This window comes from Rhynchophorus ferrugineus, unplaced genomic scaffold (genome assembly GCF_030347505.1).
Source record: "Rhynchophorus ferrugineus isolate W39M unplaced genomic scaffold, kcgeb_rfMv2 rfM6, whole genome shotgun sequence".
Lineage (NCBI taxonomy): Eukaryota > Metazoa > Arthropoda > Insecta > Coleoptera > Curculionidae > Rhynchophorus > Rhynchophorus ferrugineus.
The window spans coordinates 16,452,508-16,476,568 of NW_027472585.1; the positions used below are offsets into that span (position 1 = coordinate 16,452,508).

General features: G+C 34.3%; 3 protein-coding genes across 17 annotated transcripts; 1 reads left to right on the forward strand and 2 right to left on the reverse strand.

Annotated features, from left to right (window-relative positions):
• The first annotated feature begins 22 nt into the window (after positions 1-22).
• tral (LSM14 family protein trailer hitch) lies at positions 23-8,795 on the forward strand. 13 transcript variants are annotated; one of them, XM_076407277.1, is made up of 9 exons: positions 23-275; positions 745-1,200; positions 3,972-4,084; positions 4,145-4,246; positions 4,321-4,466; positions 4,526-4,924; positions 4,983-5,104; positions 6,114-6,424; positions 8,105-8,795. In XM_076407277.1, the coding sequence occupies exons 1-9, from the start codon at positions 155-157 to the stop codon at positions 8,105-8,107; spliced, it is 1,773 nt and encodes a 590-aa protein (XP_076263392.1). In that variant the 5' UTR covers positions 23-154; the 3' UTR covers positions 8,108-8,795. The 13 variants fall into 13 exon arrangements, with proteins under 13 accessions (XP_076263392.1, XP_076263387.1, XP_076263389.1 ...); XM_076407272.1 differs by having other exon boundaries at positions 3,960-4,084; positions 6,114-6,419; positions 8,105-8,515; XM_076407274.1 differs by having other exon boundaries at positions 6,114-6,419; positions 8,105-8,515.
• Positions 8,796-9,986: 1,191 nt separating this feature from the next.
• LOC143198188 (uncharacterized) lies at positions 9,987-21,334 on the reverse strand. 2 transcript variants are annotated; one of them, XM_076407271.1, is made up of 13 exons: positions 21,157-21,334; positions 20,642-20,908; positions 20,330-20,585; positions 19,255-19,517; positions 18,924-19,199; positions 18,798-18,859; positions 18,678-18,737; positions 12,696-12,932; positions 12,453-12,636; positions 10,746-11,022; positions 10,581-10,685; positions 10,384-10,521; positions 9,987-10,326 (listed from the first exon to the last, which is right to left on the reverse strand). In XM_076407271.1, exons 1-13 carry the CDS (start codon positions 21,177-21,179, stop codon positions 10,201-10,203), a joined length of 2,274 nt encoding a protein of 757 aa, XP_076263386.1. In that variant the 5' UTR covers positions 21,180-21,334; the 3' UTR covers positions 9,987-10,200. The 2 variants fall into 2 exon arrangements, with proteins under 2 accessions (XP_076263386.1, XP_076263385.1); XM_076407270.1 differs by having other exon boundaries at positions 20,642-20,911; positions 21,157-21,322.
• A 578-nt stretch (positions 21,335-21,912) lies between these two features.
• Uev1A (Ubiquitin-conjugating enzyme variant 1A) lies at positions 21,913-23,934 on the reverse strand. Of its 2 annotated transcripts, none has more exons than XM_076407293.1 (4): positions 23,828-23,934; positions 23,645-23,696; positions 23,290-23,558; positions 21,913-22,986 (listed from the first exon to the last, which is right to left on the reverse strand). In XM_076407293.1, exons 2-4 carry the CDS (start codon positions 23,667-23,669, stop codon positions 22,846-22,848), a joined length of 435 nt encoding a protein of 144 aa, XP_076263408.1. In that variant the 5' UTR covers positions 23,670-23,696; positions 23,828-23,934; the 3' UTR covers positions 21,913-22,845. The 2 variants fall into 2 exon arrangements, with proteins under 2 accessions (XP_076263408.1, XP_076263409.1); XM_076407294.1 differs by having other exon boundaries at positions 23,761-23,849.
• Between the last annotated feature and the right edge of the window lie 127 nt (positions 23,935-24,061).

Below are 24,061 nucleotides of genomic sequence, written 5' to 3' on the forward strand. Positions count from 1 at the left end.
GGTTGCTGCTACTGTTTAGTGTTGTCATATTTGTCAACGTGACAGCTGTTTAAGGTACGCCATTTTTTGAAGTTTTTGGTATCAAATTTGTTTGGTTCTTGAGAAGAATCAGTTAACACCTCGGTCATCATTAGTGAAAAAGTTGTATTTCAAGATGACTTCTGGAATGCCGGAGTTGGGCTCTAAAATAAGTTTAATCTCGAAGGCAGATATTCGATATGAAGGACGATTATTCACAGTTGATCCCCAAGAATGTACTATAGCTCTAGCGTCCGGTAAGTTTTTGATTACATGGTAAATAATACAGTTATTAATTGAAGTTGGATAATTTATCTGTAGCCTTTTATTAGTTATTATGACTTATTCGCAATTTGACAGATTTGACTGATATACTATGTTATTTGAATTTTTTCCATTACCTAAATGATTTCGTAAACATTGCAATTACATTCATAAAAGTATATTGTTTTAAAGAGTTTGGTCTTTTTTATATTAAGAATTGTTATTAGAACATTAGTTGATGTTAACAAATTCGAAATATTTCTTTCTAATAATGAAAAAAATAATGGCTGACAAAAAATAAGGAATTTTTTATGGTCTGATAAGACGACGTTGTTTCTTTATAGTTATATTTAACATTATTTGTATAATTGATTTTTAAGAATTATTTTTCAAGAGAATCAAAATTAATAATATATAGGAATATTTTTATGTGAACTATTAATTTTCTGTTTTTTTTTTCAGTACGTTCCTTCGGCACAGAAAATAGAGAGGCCCAGTTTCCAGTTCCTGCTCAGAATCAAGTTTACGATTATATATTGTTCCGTGGTTCTGATATTAAAGATATCAGTATAGTTAACAGTGTCCCACATACTCAGCCACTCAATGATCCTGCCATCATGCAACTCTCAGTGCCCCCGAGCCTGGGACCTCAACAATTTCAGCAACATCCTATATTGGGACATATGACACATGCTCCCTATTCAACTTTTATGCCTATGGGAGGCCTGGCAGGAAGTGGAACATCTGGACTACCAGCGACTGGAATGAATCGGGCAGGACTAGCACCAGGCTCAAAGCCAAGTGAGTTGATAATTCCACATGGCGCGCCACCTGACGTAGGTGTCGCACCTTCCTCGATTCTGTCGCCCCCTCTTCCTACTCCTGTGGGAGAACCACCAAGGCCCAACGATCATCCTGGTAAAAATAGTTTTTATATCTTTTTTAATTTGTTGCTGCTTCTTATATTGAAATAGATTGCTTATTAGGCTTGCTGTAGAGTGAGTAACTTAGAAATTTTCCTCTAATAGTTTAAAGAAAATCAAGCCTCCCAACATTAATTTTTATTTGTATGTGTAATAAAGAATGACTTAATTTGCTAATATAGATTGGTTCGCTGCTTATGTGGCCTTCTCATACCTGATTTATGAATTAAGAACATCTGAAACCTTTTACTGGTTACCATTACACCTCAAAATTGTGTGTGAATTATATTATTATAAATTCTTCGTATGGTTAGGAGAATATAGTAACTTTTGGATAACAGAGTAGTTAATGTATTGAGTCAAATATGTAACACTGACAGCTTAATATTTAGTGGATAAAGGAAACTTGAAGATGTCTGCATCATGATTCTTTATAATTTGAAGTTTGAAAAAAATTTAAATCTTTTTCTTCCTTACATTGAATTAATTTAGTGGTCATTGGTCAAGATTTGCATTATTCCTTATTATGTTGATTAATGTGTTTAGTATATTGGGATTTTTCACAAGGGCAGGCCGATGTTGGCAGTTTATACCATGGCCGTGCTGAATTTGCAGGGTTTATTCAGTCACCAATGCCAATTCTATTGTCAAAATGAGCGTGAGAAACTTGTGAAAAGTCACAGAAAATTGAAAAAAGTTAAAACCATACCATTGCGAGTACTCTTGATGGTCATTTGGAAATTGCTATTTCTCATGGATATTTGTATTTATTTCAACATCATCTTGCCCTTTGTTAAAAACACCATCAAATTATCAGAATAAGTTTTCAGCACTTTGTTGCCAGCGAATATATATACCATAAAATTGGTTGTAATGTTCTATCTGAGGTTATGCAGTTGTGTATAGTTCTATTCGTGTTCAATTCATATTATGTCATTAAATTTGTTGAAGCATGCTGAATTTGCATACATTAACTGTATATTTTATGTACACTGGTGCATTGATTTAACATAGTAAACATGCTTGTGGTAAATCTAGATCATCTCTTTAAAGCTATAACCCTGAAAATTTTCAAAAACGAAATATCTTTTTTTAGTAAATAAGTGTACTACATTTCTTAGTGATTTTATATTACTATACAATTATATTTAAACACACAGCTCCATTTAAATTGACGAAATATAGCAAATTTTTTCAAACTGTTAAATTATTGTCCTTCACTTCATTCTCTCATCTTTCTGTGATTAGGTAAAATAGAAAACAAAATAATTCACTATCCAATATTTATCTGTTGTACTCGTTTTTCTTATTGTGTAATTGTTGTAATGGTCCAATCACTTCTTTATTATTAATATGGTTGTGTGACTTTACTCATCCAGACCATTTTTGTGCATTTAACTCAACACTGAAAATATTTCCTAGGATATCCCATAAGTTGCATTGGTCACCATTTAACGTCATGTTAATTGTAAAACGCCTTTAAATGTATCACTTACTATGAACAGTTTTCATATTTTCTGGTTGTTTTATTAGGACCAGTAAATAATTGTTATCTGTACAATGCTCTAGTTTAATACAGCTAAGCTAGTTTGAGTGAAATTTTATCCTCCGTTACTAGTTTTATTATTTGAATGTAATATGCAAGAAAAACTATTATGCGATTTTATATTTTGAAGAAATCTGAGTCAACGAAAAACTGGTGTAAATATATATTGATATTATTCTAACACAATGTCAAGTTGAATCAGATGTCAAGTTTTGTTTCAACATTTTAAAAGGGCTTTGGAAGTTTTTCATGTTAGCGAGAGTGAAGTGAGCTAAACAAGCTGGAAAACGAAGTATTGGAAGCATTATTAGACATAAATCCAAGTTATATGCAAAAAACTTGTGCACAAGTTAGGGAATTGATATATTAACTTAGCAGATGAACATTTTGTTTAAAAAATATTTTGAAACACTAAGTAACACTTAGATAATATTATTAATTTACAATTTAACGTTTTGGCAAGAATTTCGACTTCGAAGTACCAGATAATACCAACAAGTGATCAGAGAAAACAAACAACACCTTAATTCTTGTTTCTTCAGTTTCGGGTACCCTAGATCCGCCATACCTAAAGTTGACTAGTTTGCATGTCTGGGATAAGTATAATCTCCGATAAGAAGTTAACTGGCTTGTTATACCGTATTTTCAGAGAGTAGCGCGTTTTTTTACTTTTCTGTAGGAAAATTTAGTCTTTCTGTACAATTGGCAATGCGTTTTATGCACAACAATTGCTTGAAATGCTAATATATGATTTGTGAAAAACATAACGTTCAGCGGCTGGATATCTCTTAACTTAAATCCCTATTCTTCGGTCGCTCTTCGATGAATTTATCTATTGTAAAAATTGTTAGTCGCGCCTGTGACAAGGACACTTGTGAAAACCTTCAAATCATCAATTTCCGGTACTTTTTGATAGAATGCATTTTTCTGAAACATTGAAGTAATAAAATAGCGTAGATAAATGGGAAGCTTGTCTTGGAAAGTAATAAATTGCAATCTTATACCAACATGGTATCGCTATGTTACCAGAAAGATGGAGAAACCTTCCTAGAAAACATATTTTCATTAGTAAATATGTCAAGAATTAATTCCTGGTCCTAATATATTAAAAATTATGTTTGCATTGTTATTGGTGATCCAATATTGGACTTTATGGGATGTGCTAGTTTCGTTAGGCAATTAGCTTTCTAGATGTCTCAGTTGGTTAGGTTCTGTTCTAGATTTGATCGGCGGAGGGGCAGCTGCCAGCCGAAGCACCACGCCCGCTTCGGTCGGGTCGCGCAAATCGGTATCTGTCGACCAGGGCACCCAGGCCGGCGGTAGCCAGCAACGGGTAAGCGTTATATCTCAGCCTTTAAAAAGAGCTCGAAGGTTATTGATTCTCACATTCTAGGATGGGAATAAACAGGTTAAACCGATACAACCGCCGAAAGGCCAACAAAATAGAAACAAGTCGCGCGATAGGAAGAATTCCCAGAATAGGGCTGATAATCATGTACGTTCTGTTCTTTTAAAGGTTCGCAGAGTATCGGTTTCGGCAGCGTTTCTTATCGATCGTTTATTATTTAGGATCATCGTTCTCAGCAGTACATCCAACAGAACCGGGGCCGTCAGCAGCATCAAAATAACCAACAGGGTTATCAGCAACGGGGCGGATGGAATAATCAAAGAAATATGACCAGGGGCAGAGGTAGATCTCGAGGAGGTCCATTTAGGTATGTCTGATACGTTTAGCATCCTTCATAAGTATTTGAATAATCTGATGAAATTGTAGATCGGGTGGCCAATCCGGACAAATCGGCGCCAACAAGAAGAACACGCTCAAGTTCGACAAGGACTACGATTTCGAGCAGGCTAACACGGCCTTCGAGGAACTGAAGAATAAACTGGCGAAGGTAAAGCTGGAAGAGGCGGCGGGCACGTCCAAGAACGAGGTGAACGGATCTGGCGTCGAGCCCGACAAGAAAGACGATTCGGGCAACGAAACTGGAGCCGGGGAGACCGAGCAGGATGAGGAGCATGAGGTGTTCTACGACAAAAACAAGTCATTCTTTGACAAGATATCGTGCGAGGCGGTGGAGAGAGCCAAAGGTAAAATGCAGAGGACCGACTGGCGTAAAGAAAGAAAGTTGAACTCGGAGACGTTTGGTGTGGCGGCTACCAGAAGGGGAAGGTGAGTATTGTTTTTCAAGGCGATAATGAAATGATCTAAAACCGCTTTTTTTCAATAGTTATCGCGGTAGGGCTGGATTCCGAGGCGGATATCGTGGTTCATTCCGCGGAAACTACAGACAACCAAATCAGCAACAACGCAGGAACAGTGAACCACAAAATAGTCAGCAAAATCAACAAGGTAATTGGATTTGCTTTTTTCATTAGATAGAGATAAATAGGGTGACTGTTGAAAGCACTTTTTTTTCTATCTAATATTGGGTTGTATTGATTTTTCCCCTAATAATAAAAGGGCGTATTAATATATAAAACGAACCATTCCACGGAAATGTTGGGTCACCCGAACAACAAACCGCCTTATATCGTCACACCGATAATCGTATACACTTTGTATGAAAAATATCCCACGACTTTTTAACGATTATTTGTAATACATCACTGGAACACATATCACGCGGCCAGATTACAATGCAGATTTCTTTTCGTTTGCCCGTTATGTCAGACCGGAGTTATTGAGTGAGGTATTACTAAAACATAAACTAACAAGTTCTTCAAAATAATTTTTATTTAACAAAAAGCGCCATTCGGTAAACACTTTTTGCCAGCATAATAATCCACTATAATAAAAACGCTTGTACTAAATGCACTAAATTAATTCTGATAATAATTGTACCGCAACCTAATTCAGTCCTCTAATTGTACATTCCCTTCAATTTAAGATCAATCTCAGTTTTAGCAATTTCTTCAACAATTGGTTTAAAAAACAAAAATAAATGATATCACGATTTGATTTGAAATAATTTGTCATCAAACACAATTTTCTTGACAAACCTTGGTAGGTAATACGTACATTTTTGACACGTTTTTTAATACATTTTGACGCCTTCAAGAAAATATTTTTATGATACATATCATGACTCTTTTGCTATATATGCTGGTTGCGATTATGTTCGTTAAATGTTCGTAGCGCCTAGATAATTTAGAGAAGCTTCACTTTTGCGACATGTTTTCAGTTCATCAATGCTGCGCGTTTTTTAGCGAATACAATTTGCAACAAGTGGCGCACATATCACTACGAAAAGTTAATTGCAGAAGCTACCGCTCTTTATTTTGTGGAATGGTCGTGTCTAATTGTTGTAACTCATCTCAGTGTTAGTATGCTTTTTATTATTGTTGTTTTCTTAATAAAGGCTCCAAAAGCACACGACCAGTTTACTGCCCTCTATCTAATGAGGAGGCACTGGCCAAAATTAAGCAGGACGAAGGGTCGAAGCTACAGCAGGGCCAGGAGAATTCGGTAATCATCGACGATATTGAAAAGGTCACCCACGATTTAGCGGTCACGGATGAAAGCGAGACATTAATAAGCGATCCTAAGACGGATCTGATTCTGAAAGAGAAAATTAACGTTATCGATGAAAAATCGACAGTGCTCGATGAGAAAGACATTAAGGAAACCGAGAAGATTGTGGTGGACGATCCTCCCGCGTGTGTGGGTCAGGTGACTTTGCAGTAGGGGAGAGCCAGAAATCTTTTTATTTTTTTCGATAGTGTTTCAATTTTATTTTTTTATTATCCCAAGCTGCAACAGAGCTTGAGGATGGTATTTTTTTTTATTTTTGGGAGATGTTACTAACTGAAAACTGTTGTCTATGTTTAATAAGAATGTTTTGATATAATCTAACAAGTCCCTGACCTATAACATTTTATTTTCCACGTTACATTAAAACTTGTTTTTTTCCAATCGCAGAAACAGTATTAATGATTGATCTTAATATTTAGTTGAAGAGCAGGAATGACATCAATCCTTAATGCCCCGCTTTACTATATATTTATCAGATATAATTTTTCACACAATGGCGTTGTACATTTATCAGTCGCTTTATGCTTTAATCAAGTATAATTTTTCAGGATCAAGATATACTTCTCATTTTTTATAATGCTTGATTGTTAGCAAACCTATGCATCATTGAAGAATTGATTATTTGTCCGTATTAGCATGTACTTTGTCATTTATTTTATCAAATGTACAGTTTCTGCATTATAGAGTTTATTCAGGTGACAGTGGAGTTTTCTTTCATGTCTCAGACTTTTTATCTTTATGTTTGTCTATTGTTTATGTTGGTTTCAGTTGTAGATAGTGGTTCTTATTTATCATTTACCTTTTTTAAAAAAAATATCCAAATGTTAACAATGTTAATCTGTATTCCTAAGGAATTACAATATTCATGTATTTTATTACAATATTTTATTATCTTAAATACCTACAGCTAACATATATGCAGTTGTCTCAGCTAGGCACATCAAATTCACATTATCGGCTCCATTTTTCAAATAGGGTTTCTTGATGTTGGTTTTAGTTATCAGAATAGCTTTAAAAACTGTAATTCAACCTCAGCGTATTTTGAAAATAATGCTTTCCAAGCTAATACGACGAACATTTGCTATTTTTAATTCCTTCCTGAAGTTTAATTTTGTGTTTGCTAGTCCATTTTCATTTTTTTTCCTCCAAAATTTAAGTTCGTATTGCTTTCACAAAATGTTGCAGTTTTCTGATTTATTTTATTTATTTGTGTAATCGGTACATACAGTGACGTTAATTACGGAGCGTATTAAATCAGATGTTTAGAATTTTTCAAAGGCCTGTAGTTTTCTGTTTTTTTTTTCTCTGTTTATAAGTATCGCTCAAGGAAATAAGATTAATAGCTGTGATAAATTATACTCATATTTTTCATAAATGTAATATTACTGTCGCTTATGTGTCCACTTATTCTTAAATCGTTGAATGGCGAAAATGAAAATGAAGTGTATCAATCACATATTTATAGAGCTATTTATCCAAAATTATCTTTGGCTTTGGGCTTTGAGCAATTTGTATAAGTTTCAATGTAACTTTTTGGTACTCTACTGGTATCTCTGAACTGGACGAGGACTCATGCTACATCATGTGTATTTATTATGGAATATATTAGATTTGTTTGTTCTGTTCAAAGATTTACAGAGTTATATTTGTTATTAATCAATTAACACTCTAATTACTCAAGAGTCGCGATAAAATAAGGAAATTATTGGTGCTATTAATTGATTTTTTTAAAAGATTATGTGAACTTGTACAAAAATGTGCATGATATTTGTTAATGACTGGTTTACGCAGTTTAATGACGGTTTGATTCCTTTTTAGTGAAGCCATGATGTGACAGTGGATAACTGGCCAACTGACACAGGAGTTGGAGCACATTGACTGATCGACGAAAGCACTAAAATAGATTGAATCTCCTCCGATTCGGATTATACCAGTTGACTGTGATTGGACAAAGCGAATTAACTCATGTTTCATAAAAATGTTTTTGATAAAAACACGATAAAAAGTTAGACCGTCGACACTAAAATAAATAAACGAGTCTTCTTAGACGCGGTCCTTCTTGCGCGCCCGCGTTCTACTTGTGCTTCTTGCATTTCCTGGTGTCAGTATTAACTTGTAGGTTAGATGTAATGTACCGTAAGTGATAATATTTTTATTTTATATAAAAAAAAAGAATGAAATCGGGCAGAATAAAAATCAGTTGTATATTTTTGCTGCCGATAGAAATTATTATTTTGTTTCTTTTATACTCCCTAGATTGTAGATCAGTTAGAACCGAACGGAGAGAGTGATAAAGAGAGGATACTTTTTAGTTTTTTCTTTTTTTTTTAATTAATAGTAATTTGGTATTTGTGATTGGAGGAAAATTCGGGCATGCGGTTTCAGTTGATGGATGAGTTCTAACTATCAGCTCCATTGTTGTAATTTATTAATTATTTTGTTAAAAGGACTAAATGGACTTTGTAATTAAATAAAAAAATTTGAAATAATAAAATCCCTTATTCGAATATTTATGGTAGTTTTTATGTGTCACCTGAATCTAGAAATTATGTTTTTCAAAATGCTACAAATTGTTTATGTTGATATATCTGTGCCTTATTGAAGTAAAGATAAATAGCTTTTCTTGCTATATAAGTAAACTTAGGTATCCTTTTAATGAAAAAATTATTGTTTTATTGTAAAAATATTTGTTATAACTAGTATTCATATTAAAGTTAACACAGCGTCGCACTTTAACTGGAACAAGTTTTTATCTCGAATTGAAAATTGTAAGTATTCCAGGTTTACTGGTTAGTACCCTTAATTTATAAAATTAAATTGTTACTATTGTATTTGCATCAATATACAAGCAAGACGAAAGAAGAATAGAAATATCTATAGGTATCTATTTCCCAAATCAACCTTAAATTAGACTACTTAGGCTAAAGTTACGATTAGCTTTTATACACTATACAACTTCGTGCCAGTTTATTTCAGTCTTATGATTTCCTGCGTGTTATCCACTAGCCGTTACGGTAATTTGGCAACCTTACTGTAATTTGATTTGATTCCGAGGCCATCGTGTAGCTCTTCGTTGGTTACGTAGCGATAAGCATTGATAATTTGTCGAAGAACTTTATTTTGGCATCATTGGATTACTAGTTAGTTTAATGGTTTAGTGTCAGCGTCGTTTGTATCGCTATTCAACAAATCGCCTCTTTTTTCCATAAAAGCGTTTGTGCTTTAAATCATTTCAAATTCTAGGCTGTTTCTTTTGAATTAACTCAATTAACCAGGATCAAATTAATTATCAAGAAGAGTATTTTGAGTGCTATTTGTACCTTCGTCCGCCAGTTTGCCTGAACAAATGTCATAGTTTTGTTCGAACTTTCGACAGAGTAGTCGGTAACAACCAGCTTTCTTTATTTTGGAATGTTGACTGGAACAATTTTATCTCCAGTAACAATTCATATCACATTTAGCTGGTAATATAACTCCATTGCTTGTTTCAATTATTGGCATAATTGATGAATATACACTTTTTGGGAAATACTGAACACTTTTCTTGATATTAACGTTTGATGAATGGAGCATCGTCCATACTTTTTCTAAACTGTACAGTATATTATCAATTCCTATTCCTAATTAATTATCTGCCTGACAATTATGTTATTTTTATTAGTTTTGTTTGAAGCAATTTTATGGAGAAAAAAAGACAAGCTATCAATTATAACTTTAATTGATTATATACAACTAATAATCGACAGTTTTTAAAACGGTTTTTTAAAGTTTTTTTTATAACTAAACCATATAAAAAAGAGTTTTTCTGTTCTTTAAACATATATGTATATCCGATTAAATCGTTCTCTAATGTCAATCTATGTCCGTAAAACTTACAACATACACCTAAACCTAATTAGAATACATTCCCTCCTCTAACGCGACACAGGCGGCGAAGGTCCATATGGATGAAAGTACATCTGGTTGTTTTGAGATTGGCTGTTTGGTGGTGGTGGAGGTGGAGCATTGAAGATGAGACCTCCAGGCGCAAGGGGATATGTCTGAAAGTAACAGATAATTAGTGATGCGAAAATATTAATTGTTAGCTAGGGGCCGACCTGGAATCTTTGTACACCTGGCGGGGGCATATGAGCTTGAAACCCAATTAGAGAAGGTGTCGCTCCACTAGGCGGAGGAGGAGGTGGCTGAGCTACCTTAGGCTGTGAGGGCGGTAGTGGCGGTTGTTGGTGATGATTCTGCGTAAAAATTCAACGTAACCGTCAAGTTTACTTGATTTTTGTTTGAGGTATCCCACCTGTTTATGTTGGCTTTGTAGATGTTGTTGTAGATGTTGCTGCAAGTTCTGCATCATCTGTTGTTGTTGCAACATTTGAGCTTGTTGCATTTGTTGATTCTGCATCTATATAAAAATAAAAACATTAACAAATAGTATTTTAAGATCATCATTAACTGTGCATACATGTTGTATTTGTAACTGTGATTGCTGTCCTTGCATTATATGAGATTGCCTATGATTGACCATCGACGACTGTGAATGGTTGACTGCGGGAGGGGGCAGGTGAGTGGAGATTTGTGTGGAAGCATGATGGTTCTGAGTTTGCGGTAGGACGGACTTTGATTGGTGCTGTAATTGTGCTCCAGGCGCATTTTGGGGCTGCAAACTTTTTGGTGGGGGCGAAGGAGGCTTGGCTTGTGAATTGCTCCTAGATGGTGGGGGGCTTCTGGATCTGGACCGACTGAAAATAAATTAATTCATTATTAACACACGTTAGTACACACGTTGTTACAGCGACACATTTTTTAATATTTAAGGGGTTTCTTAGAGATATAAGATATCAATAGTAAATAATTAACGAAATGATCATCTGCAGATTGTTGCTATTTTATCAATATCTCATATAGAACTAGGCACTGATTACGAAACTTTCTTGAACCATTTAAATAAAGATAACTATGATGTTTCATGTATGGATTCTTTATGAGCCAAACATGAAAATATCATAGATATCTGTGAAGCCCTGCTGTAAATCAATAAAACCGAGTCACCTCTAACAGTGCTGTTAAAAATGTTTACGAAACAAATATGGAAATACCATGAGCTTACAGTTAGTCGAACTATTGATTCTCAACGCTAATGTGGAGAATCTAATCAGACTATTGAAATAAAACTGCCTAAATTGAGTAATAGACCACATACTTCCCAAATAAAATCATTAAAAATTGCGAGACCTTGGTTGGTAATTCTTGATGCATCACTATTATAGACTCTCACTTGCTCTGTATCTCTTGTTGTATCACTGACCTCTGTAGAAAATTATAAATAAAATTAAGCTGCTTTCCAAATTTGCTTGTTAAGACCACTTGATTCGGCTTTTCATCCAGAAACCACAAGTTGCACAGGTGTTCTTCACCGATGATGCCATTGTTTTAACCAAAAAACAGCGAAACATTTAAATTTTTTAAAATTATTTCTGCAAAAAATGTATTTGAAAGAAAAAGTAACCTGCACATATTAATTTCCTTGCCAAATGTTTTACTGATAGAATTTTTACTTAATGTTTTTGATTATTCTACCGCATTTCATTCCACTCACTTTAATTCTACAAAAGTTCTAGTATTCTTTTTAAAATTATTATTTCAGTTACTATCGCACAGTACAGTTACTATCGACGAATAGATTCTGGGCAAATTTAGGTTATTTGCCTTAATAAATTCGAGTTACATTTTTTCGTTTATCTTTTCTTCTCATTGGCAGCAAAAACTGATTTTTTGATTGAGAAATATAAGATCCAAATAAAATCCAAACGCGCTAAAAAGTTCAAACGTTGAAATGCGAAAATGGTGATCAGGAAACTGTAAGTGACATCAATGTTTCTAGTGCTTTTGATTGGTGTTTGACTTAACATGCCGAATTTTAAAATGTTGTGTTTTTATTTCTGGTAAAATCTTAGTAACCTCATTTTTAATTTTAAATTAAATGTATTTTTAACAATCTCTCTACGGTATATTATTATTATAAATCAATATTTTTGTGATTCTTTATTAGTTATCTAACCTAATGTGAGTATCCAAGGCGTTTAGAAGGGGATACAGTGACGACAGTTGCTGAATGAACAACGTCCAAATCATTTCATTGAAATACATATTGAACCAATCGCACACTTACCTGCTACTCGAGCTGCTTGAATACGAATAGGATCTTCTGCGACGCCTGTCTCGTGACCTGCTTCTACTTCTGCTGCGGCTACGATCCCTATCTCTTCGTCCTCTACGAGGAATGGGAGATCTTGAAGGAGAGCGGGGCCCTCCGCGCATCATACGGCCGCCACCCCCTACCTTACGCCAACGACCTGAAATTGCTTTGCGGTCACAAAATCCAACCACTATAACCAGCAGTATTTCAACGCACTTCTGCTTCCTCCAGAATTGCCGTGATCGGCCATATCCTGCAGCTTTGGATTGATAACCTGTTTCGCCTCCTTCAGTACGGAAACCAGATCGGCTGCTTTGTTGGAGTTTTGCGGCGTGAAGAACGTGTACGCCGTTCCTGTCTTCTGCGAACGGCCAGTTCGGCCGATACGATGAACATAATCCTCAGAATTACAGGGATAGTCGAAATTTATTACGAATTTTACATCCTCCACATCTGTAAAATATGCCATAATCAACGCTAATAATGTTATCGCTTCCCGTTTTCTTGTATTTATCATCTTCGATATATGCATGTCAACTTCTACCTACTAATTTGCTCGTCTGATGACCATGGAACTGTCCACACAACTCATACTTACTGCCATCGATCAAAATAAAAACCTGCAGTAATTTATAGAAAAAAGATTACAACGTAATTCAATGAATTATTCATATTGAAAATGCATCTATGTTAAATACGAGAATTATTAAATAAATTTACTTGAAGAACCCTTCGTACTGATAACCGCTTAACTTGTGTCCAGAACGAAGTTGGCCGTGGATTTATTCATTCCCTACTAAATGTTTATTTTCAACTACTCTTAAATAAAAGAGTATCGGTGAAAATGCTTATACGCCACGGCCAACTAAGTTTTGATTTAACTAAAAAAAAAAGATTAGATAAATACTTACTTTGTTCGTAAAATGTTAAAAAAATGTACGTATCTAAATCTAGGATTTCCTTACAATCTATTTAAAGATATAATAAACGAAGCAGGATTATGTATGTATGTATATATATATATGTTGGAACCCAAGCCTTAGCATATAAAAATACGTAGCCTCGACAAGAAGCCTGAAATTGCTCTCAACCATTTAGTACCGCTTTATTCCCAAAATAAAACCATATTAGAAAATGAAAATTAACAAAAGTGTAAGGTAAACATGGGGGACTAGATCCTGCAAAAAACCAGACCAACTTGGTGAATTTTGAACTAATAACCGTCAATTCTCACTGAATAGCAATTACTACATTTATATACGATTAATATTACTTACAGAGCAATGAAGTGCGTAACTAAATTTTACTATAGTACATCATTACTCAACGCCTGCCTTGATCCTTCATCTAAAGCTAGAAACACAATGTAATATAGAAATAATTTTCTTTAAATTATAACTTACTCAGTTTACTATCATCCATAAGGGTTCCTACCGATTTAATGATAACAAACTTAAGGTTGTTTATTTAATACACAAAATAATGAATGTTGAATGTAATGTTTCTCTTCACATTTATAGTGATATATCAGTTAACGATAGTACGGGTTGATTATACTTATGGATGATGGTTCGATGCTACTTTTTTAAATTTGACTATATCGAGTTGGCACGAAAGTATTTTCGATGTTTCTATACCTTATATCATATTGAAGTTTTTTTTGTTTAATCACCTTTAGGTGAAAAAAAAAGATCGTCATATAAAGTTAAATCAAATTGAAGGTGTCTTAAAATATCTTCCGAGGTTAACATTAAAAAAGTGTATGCGCTGACATCATTCAGAAGCTTCTTCACGTGGTGTTAGTTTGTTCGTTAGTTCTAAATATTCTGCGATTCATTAAAACTTGTTGGGACCAATACCTCTCCTTTTTGAACTATTTTCAAAACTATTTAATTTAAAATCGAATATTTTCTTGCCAACTTAATACAAGTTCTAACTAGATCTTAGAAAACTAAAGGTATTTTCACATTGGAACAACATTCCAACTACAACTCATTACATTGCTGCTGAACGCTTATGCTGTTGACTGTTTATAATTCATATTTTATAACAAAAACTCTTTTATCCTTATTCAATCTTTGTCTAGACTATTATGAAAATAACAAGAATAACATACAGAAGTGTAAACATTGAGAAGTTTGAAAAAAATAAGGAATGAGGAATATGACAGACAAATTATTAAAGGAATCAAAGGAAGATAAGGTTTTATTAGTTCAAATATGAAAAAGTAACGCGGTTAATAAGACAGGCAAATACAAACTTATTTATGTATAGCGTTTGATGTATTGGGAATATTGAAAACATGGTACGTTGAAGCTTTCTTGATCATTTGTAGTAGATTAGTCCTCTTTGATAGCTCTTGTTCTATTTCTGACAGACATTCCTCTACGCATTCCTGTTATTTTATTCTTGTTTCATAGTTCCTCATCCACCCTATTATTATATTTGCAATTTTTTTCTGGTCGCCCCCAACACATACCCAATTTCCTTCAATTCTATTTCTTTTTCAAAATCATAGTTCACTATTCTACAATAATTTTCTACTATTTTTTGTCGATATGAGTACAGCTGTTTTCTTCTACCTCTATTGTGATTCTCACAACAATGCATGGGCAGATTAATAATTAAAACCTCTTGTTTTTGTAGAATGCTTTACTTTTATAATTTTACTCCATATCCTTTTCTATTTTTCTCTTTGTTCATTCTATATGTCAGTTTTTGTCCTTCTGTTATTAATACTTCTGGTATATATCTTCTTTTCGCTACTATGCTAACAATTGTTTCACTTTCTACTTTTTCTTATTTGATTTAAAAAAATATGAACTGAAACTCGTCAAACACTTATGGAAGCTTATGATAACTGTTGTGGACTTTTGTTTTATTCTTGGACTTTTGGAAAGTATTATGATAGCTTTTAAAAGCCGTTCAAGGTTTTGTAATTTTTAATTTTCTCTCAGTATAGTGGTGGATTTGTTACATTGTAAAGTAGTTAAACTTCGCCATCTAGAACTACACTTTGTTTTAGTTGTAATTTAGTAAGTTTATTTTACCCAGTAAATAACAGGTCAATTGAAAAGTCCCCGGCCTACCATAGTAAAGCCCATTTTTTTGGCAAAATTTATTTTTTTATTCAACATGATTCCCTTCAAGGGTGATACACTGATTATAGCGACGCTCCAACTATTCGAGATACCATTTTTGTAGTACGATTTGTCCTTTGCTTCAAAATAGGCCTCAGTTTCGTCGATCACCTCTTCATTCCACGAAAATTTCTTCCCAGCGAGAATTCTTTTGTGATCTGAGAACATGAAATAGTCGCTGTTGGCCAGATCTGGAGAATACGGTGGGTGAGGAAGCAATTCGAAGCCCAATTCATGGATTTTTGACACGATGCATTGTTTTAGTGAAGCAGCACTTTCTTTTTCTTCAAATGCGGTCCATTTTCGGCGATTTCGTCCTTCAAACGGTCCAATAACGCTATGTAATAGTCGCTGTTGATGGGGCTTCCTTTTTCAAGGTAGTCAATGAAAATTATTCCATGTGCATCCCATAATACAGACGCCAAAACCTTGCCAGCCGACTGTTGCGTTTTCCCACGCTTTGGAGCGGGTGCATCGTGTGTAGTCCACTCGGATGACTGTCGATTGGACTTCGAAGTGAAATGATGGAGCCATGTTTCATCCATTGTCATATCGATGCAAAAACTCGGGTTTATTACGCTTGATCATCTTCACACACTGCTCCGAATCATCAAATTGTCATTGTTTTTGGTCAAAAGTGAACTCGCGCGGCACCCACTTTGCACAGAGCTTGATCATACCAAAATATTCGTGAATTATATGATTACACGTTCAGTTGATATCTTTAGAGTGTCAAAATAATTTTGTTGATTTTTTTAATGTTTTCGTCTGTAACAACCTCTTTTGGGCGTCCACTGCGTTCACTGTCTTCGGTGTTCATTTCACCACTTCTAAACTTAGCATACCAATCCGTAATGGTTGATGTTCCTGGGGCAGTGTCCGGAAACTCGGCATCAAGCCAAGTTTTTGCTTCAACTGTATTTTTACCTTCAAAAAAGCAATATTTTATCAACGCGCGAAATTCCTTTTTATCCATTTGTTTCACAATAACAAAAGTTGCTTCACTTAAAATGCTATCACAAACTAATGAACCGATAGCTGTTAAATTTATACACGCATCTTTTGAGGGTTATGGCTAACTGAAAAACATATGGATTTAATTCTAGTAGTGCCATCTATGTGTCAGGCAGGGGACTTTTCAATTGACCTGTTACATATACATACTGTTGTTTCATTTTATATCAAATATTTAAATTTTATAATTGGATGAACCGGAATTCCCTAAGTTAGGCACCAGCTAGGGAAAATGTGGTGTCAATTAGCAATAAGATGGAAAGTGATTGAAGCTTTTCGTGATTAAAATACGTGAGAAAAAAACCTTCACATGAATTGTTGCCGTGTGATATTGGATACATTAATCCAATGTGAACGTACCTAAACACTCATTAAAAACTACTTAAACGATAGGGATGAGCTTGTAATGGCAATGCAGTGAACCGAACGGCACCAGCTAATTGGTCTGGTGATTTGTCGTAGATTCGGTGTCCCCGCCAAAACTTTCAATACTGTATTATCGTAAATAATTTTAAAACGGAACAGAAAAAAACTAAACAAATTAATAGTCGAAAAAAAAATGAAAATGGAACAAAAAGGAAAATAAAAATGTTGAAAACACATAATATCCTACCTATGGGTGTTTGTACAACGAGCGGTTGTTGCGCGCGGGCCAACCAGCCGCCGGCAGCTCCTTTCTGTGGTCCCTCTGCACCGCTCGCTCTCCCTACTCGTTCGTCTCTGCCGGCACGGGTCCCAGTCTCACGCACACACTCACAGACCACCGCCCCATCTATCGGCAGCGGTACTTACTAATCGGCTTAAGAGAGAGCAGAGACACGTCTGCAGCGAGTGGCGGCGGGCGCAAGGGAGGACAAGTAGCGGGCTGCGGCGGCCAAGAAGAGGCCGGACAAGAGAGCCAAGAGAGGCACACATGTGGACCGTGTGGTTGGACATTGCTAAACACACGTGTACATTGTGCCTCTGAAAAAAGACGACATTGGGCTATCTTTAGTTCGGGTGTCGGTGACTGCTACGGCGCCTCGGATTTGGCTAAATGTAACTAGCGCAATTCTAGCACTTGCGACAAAGCCTTACTTTTTTTACCATCAACGTCACCATTATCTCATATCAACTAACAGCTGATTTACACTAAAAGTTTGACCATTGATCACTGATTGGATAAAATAAGTTCCATATGGTTGATAAAAACAAATCTATATACAATAGACAGAATGCAAATGAAGTACCGTCATCGTCCTACGCCCACACAATAAATCGCTTTACAATCAGAAGGTTCATAAAAACACTTGGAGCAACTTACAGTCTTCCGCAGCTGAAGACTAAATATTGGTAGAAGTTTGAATTAAATTAAAACTGATATATATATATTAATGTTACGATTTTCAATTTTGAAGTGCACAAAAGCTTTAAATGTTTTATGTTTTTTTAGAAATCTAAGCTTTAAGTATTTTGAACAAAGATCTAATGCTGCACCCCTGCAATACTTAATTGGTGTAAGAATTTAGGCCACAGAATGCCAGTTAGAGGTTTGGTATTTGTTGGCAATGGTTACCAACATATTCTTTTCAAATGATGCTCACTTTTATCTTAATGTACAAATTAATAATGAATAAGCAGAACTGACAACTACAAGAATGCGAGTTGCCAGCATGAGAAACCCCTTCTTTCGCCCAAAGTAATTATATACAATATTGGTGTGAATTGATCTCCAATTAAATGAGTTCCCAACCTCTGTACTTTTATAATTAATAAACGATCCACTAAATATATTTTCTTTTGAGAAACCTTGTATAAAATGTTAAAAGCTGGCAAGAATACCCATCGTCATCAGTAAAAAAACATCAACCATATGAAACCCAGAAAAAATAAGACTTTGTCAAAAGAACAGGCTAATAAATGGCGGTCTCATAAACTTCCACACACTACTACAAATACTCCATTGTTTTGTAAAGATACACAAATTAGCCTGTCTACAATATCAGTGATAACTGAACGTAGATAATGTGTGAGAAAAAAAGTTATATATCTTTTCTACACTTACCCAAACCTCGCGCAGCTACATCGGTGGCCACCAGAATTGGGGCTTTACCACTTCGAAAATCTATCAGAAAAAAGAAAAAATTAACGCAAAACAAGCAAAAGTAAATCGTTCAAACTGTACCTTGCAACACCCAATCTCTCTCTTGTTGAGTTTTATCTCCATGTATACAAACAGCTGGCCACCTGCAAACGAATTTAAATGATAACAAAATTCACGGCTTATTCACGACTGTTCCGCTAGAATTACCCGTCTCTTTTCATTTTTCTGGTAACATCGTCAACTTTCCTTTTAGTTTCCATAAAAATAATTGTCTTATTTTCCTTCTCGGCCATGATCTCTCTTAGTAAGGTGCTCAGTTTTGATTCCTTCTCATACTCTTGGCAAACATCAATGATCTGTAGAATATTGTGATTTGCGGAAAGCTGCAGAGATCCGACGTTGATTTGAATATAATCCTTCAGAAATTCAGTCGCCAACTGTTGTACTTCCCTCGGCCACGTCGCCGACCACATCAAGGTTTGTCTGAAACACGACCGCCTATAAAAACCATCCCCAGAAATATAAATCTTACCATTACCTGTCTGGTCTAATTTGCTCAATAATCTTCCGGATTTGCGGTTCGAAACCCATATCCAACATGCGATCGGCTTCATCCAAAACCAAGTAAGTGCACCTCTTCAGGTTGGTTCTGTTGCTTTCCAGAAAATCGATAAGACGACCGGGAGTTGCGATAACGATTTCGACACCGTCCATCAGGTCTAAGGCTTGAGGGCCTTTGGGGGCACCACCGAAGATACAGGTGTTACGTATTCTGGAACTTTTTCCAAAATCGTTCGCCACCTATTATGATTATAGCTTTATTATTTTTAAAACTATCAAATATTTAGATGCATTTACTGTGCATATATGATTCATCAAAAACTCGGACTGCTAAGCACTGATCAGCTGTTCATGCACAAAAGTCTTATTTTATTTACTGAAAATGTGAGATAACTATTAAGTGCTTGCATGTATTTACTTTAAAAAGGTATTTATTTAGAAAAATAGTAGGTACAACATACATTAATTAAAATATTTTCTCATCATTCTGGCAACACTGCAGAAATACATAAAATAAAAAAGACATCAGATATAAAACTGTGACATATATATTAATAGTATGTAATTCAAAAATATCTTCAATTGAAATCAAGAAAAAATAGCATAAAAATAATGAAATTATTTTTGTTTTTATTATGTATGTTATGTTACTACAGGAAGAAGTAAGGTGGCAGTGATTTGTTGACAACAATGAGGTGGTAATTATTAAAACTAGCGGGACTGAGTCAAATTATAATATAAATATAGTAAATTATATATGTAATACTCTATCGACTAAGTTTTCATAGTAATTGACATAATATAATGACTTTGCTTTCTACAGAAACATTTTCAGCTTTTATAAAATAATATAAATTATATATATCTATCAATAGTTTCACTTTATAGCTCATATATCCATAATTTTTTCAATGATTCATTCAGTTTATGAATGATGATCCGTTTCAAATAATTTACAGAGACCCAAATACTTAGCTGATACAGAATGTGCAGAAAGGGCATTGAATTAATCTGAACATCTTAATAAACAAACCTATATATAGTACTCTTACCTGTTGTATTTGCTGAGCAAGTTCTCTAGTTGGTGCAAGAATTAAGGCAATGGGACCATCTCCTCTTGCTAGCCGAGACTGATGGTTAATGTGAACTATTGCAGGTAAAATATAGCTCAGGGTTTTCCCTGACCCTGTTGATGCAATGCCTACCATGTCTTTACCAGACAATGCTATAGGCCAGCCCTGTGACTGAATTGGAGTTGGGCTTTTGAAACCAGCTTTATGTAGCTCGCCCATAACATACTCAGGGAAGCTGATGAAGGAAATCTTTGTACTTTCAAAGGTCCTAATATTTAAAAAAAAACTTACCCAGCTTCTTCAAAACTCAGAACGGGATCTGGAACATTTTTCCCTTTTAGAGTAATTTCTTTGCTCTTCCTCCAGTCATCGACTTGATAATAAAGACGGTTCGACACAGCCTCGTGAGGAACATAAAAATCCTTTTTAAACGGCTCCAAACGACTTAAATCCCATCGGGGTTTTCTAAGACTGGCCCCGGCTTGATTCCTACGGCCTCCGCCAATATGACCCCTATCACGACCGCCTCTGTCTCTACTCCTCGATCTTCTACGATCTCTGCTAAATGCGTAAATTATAGTAATGCCTAGAATATTATATAACAAGAGAGAGCCCCAAAATTAAGGATATGATCATAGCACCTTATTCGAAATACATATATGAGATCAATTAAAATATTCAAAGATAAAATACACAAAATTGTCACTCATATGAATGCACCTGAATACGTCTAATTTTAGCCATAATCCTGAAGCGCTGCTCTTGGTAATTTCAAAGAATCAATAAAAAATGCAATATTCCCTTACCGTCTGCCTGCTCGCGATCTCATCCTCCAAAAGTTATGTTATTAATGGTCGAAAAATATTCACAATGAGACGTCTTCAATAGTTTTGTCTTAAACCAATTAAAAACGATGCATTTAATCAAAACAGCCAAAGAACAAGAATGAAATATGGTGCTGGGTTGAGAATGCGCATGCGCAGTGCTATGAAGTATGTCAAAATAGGTATCGATTTTTTTATTGGACAATTTCTTTCACTTGAGATGTAGGTACGGATCACAGGAAAAGGTATGGATGGAGCTATTTAAAAGGATGGATTGAATTTCATATTGTTTTTGGTTAACAAAATATTTTATTAATTAATTAAGAATATTTTCAAAAAGTTAATAATCCTATTTTAATAGTTTAACAATAATAATAGTGATTAAAAGCGGATTAAACACTATGATAAAATTCGTATGTTTATAGATATTAAATACTTATTTAAAACATTTCAATAGCAGTTCATACATCAATTAAAATGATAACTGCCACATTTTTTACTGTGATGCCAAAAACAGACGAAATATAGCAGTTGGACATTAACAGTTTGCCATATAAATGTAAATGATTTATTCTCGATTATTAGATTTATTAGATTAACAGATAAAAATACTGTACATACATATTTAAATAATGATTTTTTTCATCCTACAAAGTTAATAGTATGAATATTTTAATCATTTTTCGTAACGGCTACAGCAATTGAGGAAAGGAACACTAATGCCATTGAAAAACTATATATATTTTGTTTCATGTTTATTGAATAACACCAGTGAACTTCTTATCATAAATTACATAAATGAGTGAATTATCGGTTAAACTATATATATAAAAACTTAGTAAATAATTTAATATTAATTCTTTAAATTATTATTTCAGCTATTAACAGAACCTGGTAAAAAAACAGTGGTTTATAAATTTGCGTATTTTCTTGTCTGGGAAATGGTTTATTTTAAGCCACATAGTTTATAAAAGAGGCTCAACAGACCAATTAAGCAAGTTATTTATTTTTTTCAATTAAAAAATATACATTATGGGTATTACGGAAAAGAAAAACTGCTCAATTTTTCTTCCAATGTAAAGCTGTACATAGAGTGTCCCTTTTTTGTGGATACGTAATCTTTTTGTGTCTTATAAAACAAAACTGGATAGAAATGGTGAAAGACATAGTTCATTTAATACACTTAGACTTTATTTAACTTTGTATAAAACGAAATTAAACAAGTAGGCTATATAATATTTAAAAAAAACATAAAAAATCACTTTGATGCCTAACTACTAAAAACACAAAAAGAATACATGGAGTGCCATTCAGTTTAAAAATGTTTAATATTAAAATAGATTAATTTTTTGAGGGTTTGCATTTAGCCATTTTAGTCTAAGCTGTTTGTAACATCTAATTGTGAATACACAGAAACTAACTCGGCAAACAAATAGATTGAGACAGGGAAATGCTTGACCTTCACATACACACGCTTATATATAATCAAATATATATATATATATAAATGAACCTCAAAAAAACAATCTATATCACATCAACATTATCCATATTTCTTCACAAGACTCCGCATGTGTATTCCTCACTGTTTAATTCTAGAGGGCGCGGGACACTCTGTTGGCCATTAGGAGTTTGCCGCCCATGACCCCCTTCTGTTACACACATACCGGGCTAGAAGCAACTGCCCTCCGGGGGCTGTGCAAGTTTCATATTTTCTTTGAGCGTCATCAAACGACGTAATTCCTGAAGGACTGTTTTAATGGTGTATTCTCTTTGCCATCGTGCTAGCACTGGTACTTGTCTGTTATCAACCTACATACCAAAAATTAAAAAACCTAATTCAATCTGATATTGAAAACAATATAAAAATTAGTTTCTAAAAATTTTCTCAGTATCAGACCTAATTTGAGATAACACTAAAAATAGAATAATTGACTCATTTAAGTCACAACTTAATATAAAACTTTTTTTATAACAAAGCAACATTCATTATATCAATAGTTGTCATAACATAAATATATTTAAAACATTCACAATTCAGATTCATTCACTTAATCCAATAAAAAATTGTCACTTATATTGATATCATCAATTACTCTTCAATTGAAAACTTACCACTCCTGTGTTGCTGTTAATACAATTCATATTAATTCTAGATATGAATTTGGCCATTGGTGCCTCATCAGGATATCTAGCTCCACACTCAATTTTAACAGAATACATCCTATTTTCGTACGGGCTGCGAGGAGGTCCAATAATCATACCCATCCAGTGAGTGAGGGTCATATCATCATCATTTTCTAAACCCCAACTGATAGTGCCATCAGAAACACCTTTTTGACCCGCCTCCAATTCTTCTAACAAACGGAAATTCCTCGGGACAACTATGGAAGTCGACATACATATTGTTAAAAACAGTGATATGATATAATCGGCTAAATAAATTATTTTCGCTTGAAATTGTACTTACCCACACCGGCTGATGGGGTGGCCATATTTGAGTGATTCAGTTTATTCAGTCCCTATTAGGATTAAAACCCAATTTAGTAAATTATAAAAAAGTGTTTTAGTCTTATTCAACTGAACTATTATGAAGGTTTAATACTCAAGCAAAACTCCCAAATTAAAATGTGAGAAAATGTTAAAAACTTACAGATCCGTTGTCAAAATTCTGGAGTTTTTACGCCTTAAGTTGGCAAAACATGACTTTTGGTTATTTGTTATTTCATACCAACAACATCAGAAATTAAAAATCCCCTATTTTTATAGTATCAACTAAATAAATAATTAGGCAGTCATTAACATAATTCTATTGCACAAACATTAACTATATGTAATGTAACTGTATGTAAATTTCTTTCATAACGTTTTCGACATATATATATAT

Bases quoted from the DNA above. Each gene is read 5' to 3' on its own strand.
- tral (XM_076407272.1), top strand. From the start codon at position 155: ATGACTTCTGGAATGCCGGAGTTGGGCTCTAAAATAAGTTTAATCTCG. The intron at 276-744 runs GTAAGTTTTTGA...TTTTTTTTTCAG, and splicing joins TACTATAGCTCTAGCGTCCG to TACGTTCCTTCGGCACAGAA. The intron at 4,467-4,525 runs GTATGTCTGATA...ATGAAATTGTAG, and splicing joins TCTCGAGGAGGTCCATTTAG to ATCGGGTGGCCAATCCGGAC.
- LOC143198188 (XM_076407270.1), bottom strand. From the start codon at position 21,179: ATGAGATCGCGAGCAGGCAGACG. The intron at 19,200-19,254 runs GTAATGGTAAGA...GTCGTGTTTCAG, and splicing joins GAGCAAATTAGACCAGACAG to ACAAACCTTGATGTGGTCGG. The intron at 11,023-12,452 runs GTAAGTGTGCGA...ATTTATTTTCAG, and splicing joins TCAAGCAGCTCGAGTAGCAG to TCGGTCCAGATCCAGAAGCC.
- Uev1A (XM_076407293.1), bottom strand. From the start codon at position 23,669: ATGGCCACCCCATCAGCCGGTGTGG. The intron at 23,559-23,644 runs GTAAGTACAATT...CGACTTCCATAG, and splicing joins CACCCCATCAGCCGGTGTGG to TTGTCCCGAGGAATTTCCGT. The intron at 22,987-23,289 runs GTAAGTTTTCAA...TTTGGTATGTAG, and splicing joins TTAACAGCAACACAGGAGTG to GTTGATAACAGACAAGTACC.